The sequence below is a fragment of the Apium graveolens genome, chromosome 2 (genome assembly GCF_009905375.1).
Source record: "Apium graveolens cultivar Ventura chromosome 2, ASM990537v1, whole genome shotgun sequence".
NCBI classification, from domain to species: Eukaryota; Viridiplantae; Streptophyta; class Magnoliopsida; order Apiales; family Apiaceae; genus Apium; species Apium graveolens.
Genome location: NC_133648.1, coordinates 279,634,553 through 279,646,252, shown reverse-complemented (window position 1 = coordinate 279,646,252; position 11,700 = coordinate 279,634,553). Strand labels below are relative to the sequence as shown.

Genomic DNA, 11,700 nt, shown 5'->3' with positions numbered 1-11,700 from the left:
CCTTTTTGCAACAATATTACAACAATATTAATATATATATATTAATTATTTATTAAATTAAATATTTTTGATTAATCAATCTAACTAATTACCAATTATCTGATTAATTAGGGAAAGGTTCCCCTTCGATTTCCGTCTTTTAAAACAGTGACCAAAACCCTCAAATTGCTTATAAAAATTTATTTTTAAAAGGTTGTAATTATGAAAAATTTAGTAACTATTATAAAAAATTTAAAAAGTAATCCAACAAATTTGATGTTAAAACATTTGACAAATTTGCTATTTTTTTATTAGAAAAAAAACTTGAAACATCGTGTAAAATTCACAAATTGTAAAAACAAGATGGTGTTTTAACATGTTCTTATCCACAAAAGCAGAAAGATGATTTTCAGTTTGTCCAATGGCCAATTCTAACATAACACCTTCCCCCATTATCTAAAAACATAAGTACTTAATATACACCATCATTGATATACATACATATATACACAATGGCGATTTCAATCTCCTCTTCAAGTGCTGCACTTTACCAACTATCTAACCTTAAGCCTGTCTCACTCTCTCCCAGACCCACAGGTACAATCTTTCTAACATTTCCTTAAAATATGAAACATTTAAATGAACAATTTTTATTAGAGTTTATATACTTGCTGTTTTGTGTATTGAACTTATTAAAGTGTAAAGCAGACATTTTTAGTGACTTTGCTACTGACCCAGTTAATGTGTTACTTAATTTTCTATATATAAAGGACCCAATTGTGTGAAATGCAATTTGACATCTGGGTGTGTGAAATCTTGGGCTGCTGCTGCCAATTATGTGAGAATTCAAGCAGGCACCGGAAAATTTACCCTAAAAACTATGGTTTTGTCACAAAGGAGGCAAGTCAAGTGATGGGAATTTTGGTACTTGTTAATTGTAGATGTTGCGTCGACTTTTTCGTAAGGTTTTGTTTGTTTGTATTTTAGAATGGGGACCCTGAAGTGTGCAACTATGGAAGAGATTGAAGCTGAAAAATCTTTGATTGAGAAAAATGTTGTAAGTCTATTAGCTAAGTCTAGTGTTATTCTTATTTGTGTGAAACTCGGTTTCTGTGGAATTTTATCATATTTAGAAATTTAGAATTGTGCAAATTTATTGTCTAATTTACCTTACTGGTTACTACTCAGAAAGAAAGAATGGAAAAGACTATTGAAAATGTCAAAGCAAGTTTTAGCTCTATTAGGACCGGACGTTCAAATCCAGATATGCTGGATAAGATCAAGGTACGAATGCATTTACAAGATATCATGTTATACCTTGGTTATGTGACACTTGCCACAATAGGAAGCAGATAGTATATGAGTTGCAGTTGATATTTATATCCTTCTTGCAGCATGTTGATTTAATTTGTTTCTGTTTATAGTATACTAGCTTACCGCCCGTGCGATGCACGGGTCTTGGTTAATATTTATATATTTTTATTTTTGTTTTATATAATTTTATTAAAATTATATATAGATAATTAAATACTAAATAATAATTATATAATTATAATTTTATTGTGTATAATTTCAAGTTAAACTTAAATAGTATAAATAGTTTATGATTGATGAGATCTTATTTATAAATAATAATATAAATGTTTGTTGTTAGTAAGATTCGAACCTGAGAACTTATATGTATTTTTATAAATAATAATATAAATGTTTGTTGTTGACGGGATTTGTGGAGTGTGGTTTTTTAGTATTTGAATCTAACGACTTTGATTATTTAAAAAGAAGATCCGACGGTCGTGATGAAAATGATTAACCAAAATGAGGGTTAACTAAACTACAAATTATACCCCATTTCGGTTATTATAGTATAGTTAGATGTCAAAGATTATGAAAAATCAACTTAGCATGTTTTGTGTTAAGCTGTAAATTAGGTACAATGTTTGTTTTTTAAAACCACCATAATCTAACTGTAGAGATTCATAATCGGTCCAAAATATTTCCTACGTCCACAGCAGTACAACTTTAAATAGTTTTGCCTAATGCTGATGATAGTATATATGCTATGACTCCAGTTCCCATCATGGCACTGATTCCCATTCTCTCTGTTTGATTCTATTTATAGTGTCGTCACTTCCGTCTGCTTCCAATTGTGTGTTGTGATATTTTTTTTTTGTGTAACTCTTTTCTTAACATGTGTGTGTGTGTTATATGCGTAGTTCTCCTTTTATGTAAATATAAATATACACATTACTGAACTCCGAACAGTCAGCCACTAATGTAACTGGTTTTAGCTATGCCAGCCTGACAAATGGATGTCTTATAGTTTTTCCTGCATTATTTCTTGGTATCTACATTTATTTGATTGATCATTGTTATCCCTTTTCGTCTATGCATATAGGTAGATTACTATGGGACCCCTACCAGCTTGAAAAGCATAGCTCAAATCAGTACTCCTGATTCAAGTTCTCTCCTGGTGAATCCTTATGACAAATCCAGGTAGATCGGGCAAAATTTTTTTTTATTAAACAGTGAATGCATGCATTATTGAGTTTTGAGAATATTAGTGACTGTAACTTTTGCTGGTTTTGCATTCATATGTTTGCTGAAACTATGTCTATCACAGAACAGCGTATGTGTAGGTACAGTGCTAGTGAAAATGCATTGTAAAGTTCGTTACATGTATGAGGTTTAGCGTACTGCTGACTGTTGTCTGCCTTTCCTATAGCCATTGGATTGAAATTTGAAAGAAACTAGTGAGCATTCTTCTTTTTTTGGTAAATAGAAATTATATAAACCAAAACAATAAGAACATACAACTTGAATCCCACACCTTACTAGAGGTTACATCTCAACAACTACAATCTAACAGATGGGTCAGTTTCTTAACTTTTATGCAACTAGCATAAATAGTAGTAAGAATCTGCCTAACAATCTCACTTTCTTGTCGCACAATCTTTGTGAATTTTCTTGTATTTCTCTCTTTCCCCACCATATATACAGCAATTGTTGCAACCATCCTGTATAATAAATGAGCTTTACTATTAGTTTTAGCTTGTACCAACAACCTGACTTCATCTTTCCAACCTTGTACAGGCCTCTTTATGTTCAGCCAATCAAGCACAGCTTTCCATATTTTCCCAGCAAACCTACATTCAAAAAACAAGTGTTCTATAGTCTCATCTTTATTATTGCACAATCCACATTTGACTTCACAGTCAATTCCAATTTTCCTGATGTTATCTGCTGTAGAAAGTCTCCCAGGAACAGTTAACCACATTATGAAGATGCATTTGGGAGGTGCATTATTGCTACATAACAACTTTTTCCATTCCACCTTCAATATCACCCCTTATACTTCTACAACCTTTACAAATGGTGAATTTATCTCCCTGAATGTCCATCTGCACAAAAATGTTCCCTACTACTAATATTTTTTTTAACAATCAAGGAAGTCTGCTTTGGAATTCTTATCTTGCTAATATCTTTACTCTTTATATAGCAGGTATGAACCCATTTGATCCACATAACGTCTTTTTTATTTGCCAGATTCCAATATAATTTCATAATTGCAGCCTTATTCAATGCATGGAGAACAATAATACTCAAACCACGTGCAGTTTTAGGCAAACATACTCTATCCCATGCTACCAATGTTTTTTTTGATAATTCTGCTTTACCAGTCCACAAGAAAGTTCAACAAGCAGATTGTATAACCTTTATAACTTTCTTAGGAATAAGAAAATTTTGGCTCCAGTAAGCTTTAATCCCAGAAATAACAGATTTTATCAACTGCACTCTTCCAGCATAAGACAGAAGCTTAGCAGCCCAACCATTAATTGTATCCATTATCTTGTTAATTAAGGACTGCCATTGTAAGAATGTTAACTTCTGATAAGATAGAGGAACATGCTTAATCATCTATTAAGTTGACAACTTTTTTGTTCCTATTATGGTTAAGTTATGTCCTTGCCTTATACACTGTGTGGGAAATTAATTACGTTTGTAGACCTAAGTCTTAACTCCTTCCAGCTTAAAGGCCATTGAGAAGGCGATTGTCAACTCTGATCTTGGTATAACTCCAAACAATGACGGAGATGTGATACGGTTGTCTATTCCTCAACTCACAGCTGATCGAAGAAAGGTATTGCACTTATAGCTTTTTCTTATGAGAGTACCATTTGTTTGTGGCGAAGCTAAAGTTTCTGCACTCTTTTCTAAATTTAAATCGTTAGCTAGTTAGAGCATGCTATTTATCTAAGGCTCGTGGTACCTGAAATTTTCTTCACTCCCTCTCTACGTCTGAATGTATGAGTGCACATTATGGTCTTTGTGTGAAAGTGAGACATTTATTAAGAAAATAGTGTTTATTTTAGGGATAAAGAAATGGAGATTCCTTGTTTAGTGTATATGTACCCATACATCGTAATTCCACACATAAAATTTTCTTATAACATTATAACATTGTACTAAATGATATTCAACATATAAATTTCTCATTCCTTTTGACTTTTGTTTTACATATATATTTCATTAGTTTAATAATTTAAGCTCTTTGTCTTTCGACACAACGGTAATTTTCCAATCATACCTTAAGCATTCTTTTTCTGGTCTAATACTACACATCCCTCCTTTTTGAATATCATTTTTTGATGCTGAAACAATTTAAAGTTTTATGCTGAATCTAAGATCACGGCGAGATTACTGTTTTTAAAAGCGACGAATAATCGAGAAGCTATGCGGAGCGAGGCTATCCCACTTGTCACTTTGTCTTGCTTCTCGCCTTGAATAATGCTGATTCGGACTTGGTATCCTGTTCGTTATCTTATTAAACTGAATGTCTCATGAAATAGTAACTAATTTCCTAAGATGTGCGCTACTATATCTAAGTGGCATTATTCGCTATACAAGTATCTATATGCATTGCTGTAAAGTTATTGATTTAATTGGGTTTTTCTTGTTTTTCTGTAGGAGTTATTAAAAATTGTTGCAAAACAGGCGGAGGAAGGCAAGGTATATTGTTATATCGTAGGTGGTTCGACTTGTTCGAATGTTCATAACCTTCTTCTTTATAGTGGCCAATTTCTGAAAATTTATCAACACACCCATGTGCTGGAGAATAAGTCTTTAAAGACAATCAAGTAGAACAAGTAATACTAATTAAGCTCAGGCAGGTCTGTGTATTAATAAATAGAAATAAGATATGACTACAGTTGATGAACTAAAGCTGAAGAACAACAATTGAGCCTAGCCAACCATTCGAGAGGATTGGACTCTCCTGCAAGACACAATGCAATACTCAACATAAAAACCCTCCTCTCTCTGTTCACCCTATATAAATAATACTTTACTTTCCTCACTCCTTAGTAAATTCTCATTATGCCCTTGATACTATTTGTTTATCTCAATCCTGCCCTTGGAATTCCTTGTGGAATACATGTTCAATTCAAGTGGCTTATGTGGGGTCCCTGCACCATGCCTCTCTACTGAGGCTCAAACCTCTAATCTCTTGTTACCAAGGGAAGAGGGGCTACATTTAAGGCTCTTCAATGTAATTTAAAAATACTTTATGTTGAGCTGTTGGAAATATTACAATTTTTCATTTGAGAGTCAATATGCTTTACTCAGTTTCAGTTCATGCTGCCTAAGGCTAGATTGTAAGCTGTTTGGGTGCATGGATGTATGTACCTTTTCGGTTACTGTCATTGTTCATTAGTACAAGAAGACTAGAGAAAATTGCAGATTCATGGGTCTTCCATCTGGGACAAAGATAGATTGTAATCTGTTAGTTGGACATAACCGATAATCTGTTACGTTTTTAACTTCGGACAGAGCATCATGCCAAGTAATTAGTATGTCTATTGTTAATATTTACTCTACGTACTTTATTATTTGTTATTTTAAGTATTTATTTTTCATTAATTAGATATACCAGGAAGTGCCTCGGAACTGATATGGGTGGAGTTTGCTGTTAAATGTTGGACATTGTTCAATTTTGCACTGCTACGTCTGTCTTGTTAAGTTATACATGCTTTTAATGAGCTCAAGCTCCTGTGTTTGACTTATTTAGGTGGCACTAAGGAATATACGGAGAGATGCCATTAAATCTTACGATAAACTTGAAAAGGTTTAAACCTCATCCCCTTTCACCTTTTTTCCTCTAATAATCTCTCTCATGTTTTTTTACTGTATATTTAGGAGAAAAAGCTCTCAGAAGATAATGTAAAGGACTTGTCAAGTGATTTACAGGTAATAAAACTTGAAAACAGTACGTGCAATTGCAGCTTATCAATTAAATATTTTATCGCAATTAAAAATTTAATATTTAAGGGATCTGTTACTTCAGTTTCCTTCAACTTGTTTCTCAAGCAAGACTTTTTGGGTTTTTGTGTTCTGATGTTATATTTGATTATCTACAGAAAGTGATTGATGAATATATAAAGAAAGTTGACTCCATTTTCAAGCAGAAAGAGAAGGTATTTGTTTTTTCTGTAGAAGATAACCTCTGGAGTTTGCACTCTATGCCTTAGATTAAAACCAGCTTATTTCTTTTGTTAATATTGTGAGTTGTGACTAAGGCATTTCAGATGGCTTCATTATTCTTCTAAGGTCCAATAGCGATGATAGATCCACCAATAAAAAGATGTATAGGTTCAGCAAAAATAATTTCAGCTGATAATTAAAACATTAACACAAAATAATTGAGAATCATGAGACTAGTATAATGCAATGAGTGAGTTGGATATCCTACCTTCTTTAAAAGCTTGATCACATATGATATAACTGAAAATCATCAAGACCGTCTACGGAACTAATGCATCCTTGAACAGTTAACCATGTATTTATAATGAACTGCATTTCACTTTTGCTTGTGGTTTCCAGGAATTGATGACAGTGTAGCATCTTTGAAGTTGTAAATGAGTGATACCTTTGCATTAAAATAGTCATCAACAAGTTACTTTTGGATCATACTTCTAGCACAAGTCTTTTGTTTGCAGTTACTTGCCATGTTGATTTTTCCTGCTAGTTTTTTTTTGGTTGGAGAATGTATATTTGATTGAACACAATGAGAACAGTTATCTATTCCCCTTCAAATATTACATAACTATTTACCTTTAATTATGACTGGGCACCGATTAACAAAAAAGAAATGTATTACTCGGATATCCCCATTTGCCTATGGAATAGTAGAACAATTATTTGTGGAAAGAGAAGGGCTTACTTTGTTTTCTTGCCCAAAGAGTGATACCACCAAGCTTAATGCGGGGTTGTAAATATTTGGTTTAATGAAAGTATTATCTATACTAGCCTAAAACTCCTGCCATATGCGGACATTTTATAATATTACATATATATTTTTTAAAAATTTAATATAAATTTAATTCCTATATTTGTTCATTTAATATTTTTAAATGACATGATTTAATGATAAAAATATTAATCAATATTCATGACATTTTTAAGATGTATTTGAAAAAAAATATTTTTTCCCATTCAGTCATATATTTTTATTGATATTTTTACTCGTGATCACAATTTTTTTTAATTAAAGTTAAGTTTGGCTAGATGAATAGTGTACGAATTATGTTTATTCCGATATTAACTTCTCTTCATTTTTGAATTAATAGTGTATATATTTGAGAGGTCAACGCTTTTACCCTTTAGGTTTTGGTGATTTGTCAAAAGTAAAAGTGAGAATTAAATTAGATTTCTAGGTCACGTAGAATCCTCCTTAGGATTTTATGTGAGACACTTACTGGAATCAAGTCGAACTAAGTTATTTTGGATAAAGGATACTAAAATGCTTTCCGACACATCTTCAAATGACATGACTTGGGATAGATATATCAACTAAGGATATATTCTATATTAGATTTTTTTGTCAAACAAACCTAGGCTTACGGCTAAAGGCACTGAAACCGAGAACTTTCGAACACTGCTTTTACGAACAAAAAATGATCGAATTATTTAAAAGCATGTCACACTTAAATGTTTTACTCTCAAATATATTGAATATATTTATTGAATATTTAGGTTCAATTTTTAGTGCCAAAAGTCATGCCAAAAGACCCAAAACAGATTTTATTTCAAAACACCCGTAAATCCTTATTTATCCGGATAAAATCATATAAAATTCAAAGATAATTATTCCGTGGACCTCATAATCATTATTTTATAAGGAATATTATTATTGAATAGTTTTAAAGTCAAAATTTTTGCCTGCCTCTTTGGTAAAGACAAATGTATTTTTCGAGCGCTCCGGAAGGCTGTTTTAACATTCATAAAATCCTAAATAAAACTTCCAAATGTCTTTTAGACTTGAAACTTGGGATTTGTCTTTCTTATCTTGCCTTCTTTCACATATATTATTTTCGTGATTTTAGCATGACTTTTTTCCGGGACCCCTAAAATGATACGTAGTTGATTTATCGGTCGCTTAAAAGTCATAGAAGGTCAACTTATTTTAAGGTGAAATTTTGACCATGATCCTAAGATATTAGAAACTAGAGGATCCCCAAAATTTCATAATATTTCATTGATTTTTCGATTTTTAGTGAAATACGTAATTTTGGTCGTCGGTAAGCGCGTGGAACGTTTTCAGCTTTGTCTAAATAATACAAAAACGTGTCAAGCCACTTTTTGGCCTGCAAATTTGAATTCCTACAAATGTAAATGAGTTGTATGGACCAACCCCCACTTGTCCTTGCCTTGGAAGATGTGTTAGCTTTATTTTAAAGCTAAAAACCCTAATATTTGGCCTATAAAAGGACCCCTAACCCTCCTCTTTCCCCAATCCCTTGGTGAGCCAACCTTATGCTGATAAAACCACTCTAGAAATACTCTCTCTTCTGCTCCTAAATTGCAAAAACGTTTCTAGAGCTTAAGCCCTCCTTTCATGTTTTAACTTGATTTTGACTTGATTTTTATCACCCTTTCTCACCCAAACACACACCCATTTGGCTCCCTCTCTTAGGCATGTTTCTTGGCATTATTTTGCTGCCTTTGAGTGACCATTTGAGCCTTGAAAAGTCAGTAGCCAAAGCCACCTTTCAGCCATTTTTTTCCGGCGACTTTTCCGGTGACTAGTTTTGTGTGTTTTTTTTGGCTTCACCATCTCGTATTTCTTGTAGTCTTCTCTATTTTGAGGAGTTTGAGCCTTTGTAAGATCAAGAGTGATAAAATTGGTTTATTTTAAGTGTATTGAGTGTACTTGAACCCTTCCTTGTTAGATCCAACCATTTGATACACTTTGGTGCAAGTTCCGTGAACTTTGGCATAAAAATGCACTTGTTCTTGATTTATTCGTGTAGTGTGTTATGGAGCCTTAGTAGGAACATACCAAGAGTTAGTAGCTAAGATCTACTGATTTTTAAGCCCTTTCACTCAAGATTAGGAGCTTGAAGTGATTAAAGGCATTTAGACGATTTTCGGTTAAAATCAACGTCCCTAAACGAGCATAAACCGTAAGTGGTTTTATTCTTGGTTTTTGAACACCAAAATCTCTTCTAAGTTTGGTCTTGATTTTGTTATTTGAATCTTGATTATCAAGATGAGTTATCTTGAACAAGAACATAACAAACTAGGCCATTTGAACTTGAAGAAGCAAGTTCAAATTTTCGACCATACGAGTTGTTATACTCGGCCGAATACAAAAGCTCTAGTGCCTTGCATTTCTTGCTTGTTTTTCCTTCTTTAACAAGTGCATTAAGCTAGCTATAGTCTTGTGTTATTAAGTTATTGACCCTTTCATACTTTGTCTTGAAAGAACTTAAAGAAACGAGACGGAAAAGCATCCGGTTTCACTATTCTTGGTCGAATAGTTTTGCTAGGCACATTGGTTGCATTTCGATAGTTTCGATCTATTTACCAAGTGCATTTAGCAAGGTATAGACTTGTATTCTTAAGTCATTAACCCTTTCATTCTATCTATTGAAAGGACTTAAAGAACGAGCCTATAAATTGTTCATTCGACCCTTACGTGTTCCGTGTTCATCCTTGCCGGATAGAGCACACACTTGCATTCATATTTATTTGCTTGTCTTGCATTTTGTTTGTGTGATTTGTCCCTTGTGTGACATATCCCGAAAATCTTTATAATAGTTTCCGCACTAGTCTAACGCGTAATAGGGTGGTGCATGCCAACTTTTATATAGTTTCCGCACTAGTGTAACGCGTATTAGCATGGCGAAAGCTGAATAGTTTAACGCGTAATAGCGTCGATTTATATATTTTCTCGTCAAATATATATTGCTTGTTTGCTTGTGTGCTTGTAGCTTGTCTTCTTTTCTTTGCAGTGAGGTGATCCTTGTGCTAAGACCCAAGTCTTAGGCGTACTAACGGGGAGTTAGTAGCCTTTGCACCGTGAGGCAAAGGAAAGACCCGAGATCTAAGACCTAGATCCGAGACTTTCCAAGAAGAAGAAGGACGAAGGCTACGTAAAAGGATTTACGAGTGCTTGAGGAGGTGACTAGGTTATTACGCTCCAAGATAGTCTTGTAATAGGGTTGCTATTTATTTTGAGTAAGTTACGTTGTGTAACGTTCCAAGACATTTAAATAGTGGTTAGTTTGTAAAGGTTTCTCCGCCTACTATAGAGGAGGTTCTTTATAGTAGAGAAAATCTCGAGTTCGGGGAGGAGCTTGGGGATTGGAGTAGGGGTGAGTGGACTCCGTTTGTTGAGTTAGCCACCGCGAACCAGGATAAATCGACCGTGTCGTGCATCCTCTTTTCGTATCTTTATTTTCCGCACTTAACTAGCTTGCTTACAAGTAGTTAACGTTAAAGAGGAGAAAAGAAATTTCAAAAAGCCAAGCTCTTAAATTTTAAAAAGGTGATAAGCTATTCAACCCCTCCTTCTAGCTTATCGAACCCACTCGCGGGACCTATCAGTCAGAGTAGTGCTTTTGACCGTATATATCGATTATTACGATAATCGAGGAATACGACAAAAAGTAAGTCGTAATAGAGTTATCGACTATTATAAAAGTCGTTATGTAAAACCGTATTAAGGACAACTTTTTATGGCGTACTTAAGTACGATTGGTTGCGGGGAAGGACTTTCGAGTTCTCGACCACCTCTATTTGATGACACAAACTTTGTTAGAATATACGCGAGATCACAAGGAGTTAAGGTTTGGATGACCATTGAAGATGGTGTTTTAGTCCCTATGAAAAACGTAGGTGATGAACTTGTCGAGAAGAAAGTTAGCGAATATAACCCCGATGAAGAAAGTCAAATGAACATAGCCACTAAAGCGAAAATGGACTTGACTAGTGCACTTGTGGAAAAAGAATACAAACGTGTTAATAACTGCAAGTCCGCACAAGAAATATGGAACAAATTAGTCATTACTTACGAGGGTACAAAAGATATTAAAGAATCCCGAATGGATACTTTGATACAAGAATATGAAAATTTTAAACTCCTCGAAAGCGAGACTATCATCGATATAGAAACGAGGTTTACTCGCATAATCGATGAACTTTCACAACTCGGAAAAACTTATACTACGAACGAGAAAAATCATAGGATTTTGAAAGCTTTACCTCATAGTTGGAAAGTTAAAGTTACCACAATAAAAGAAATGCATAACCTCAATTCATATACTATCGATAGCTTGTTCGGAAACCTTCGTGCTTACGAAGAGGATAATATTCCGGAAAAGGTTATTCCTAAAGTCGAAGATAAAAGGAAGAACATGGCCTTAAAAGCAATTTTAATCGATG

At 33.8% G+C, this 11,700-nt stretch overlaps 1 protein-coding gene across 1 annotated transcript; it reads left to right on the top strand.

Moving 5' to 3' along the window:
- Positions 1-370: 370 nt before the first annotated feature.
- Positions 371-7,092, top strand: LOC141708528 (ribosome-recycling factor, chloroplastic). The gene is made up of 11 exons (XM_074512194.1): positions 371-576; positions 750-879; positions 967-1,036; positions 1,168-1,263; positions 2,375-2,472; positions 4,006-4,117; positions 4,945-4,986; positions 6,044-6,100; positions 6,172-6,222; positions 6,393-6,449; positions 6,856-7,092. The coding sequence occupies exons 1-11, from the start codon at positions 492-494 to the stop codon at positions 6,871-6,873; spliced, it is 816 nt and encodes a 271-aa protein (XP_074368295.1). The 5' UTR covers positions 371-491; the 3' UTR covers positions 6,874-7,092.
- The last annotated feature ends 4,608 nt before the right edge of the window (positions 7,093-11,700 follow it).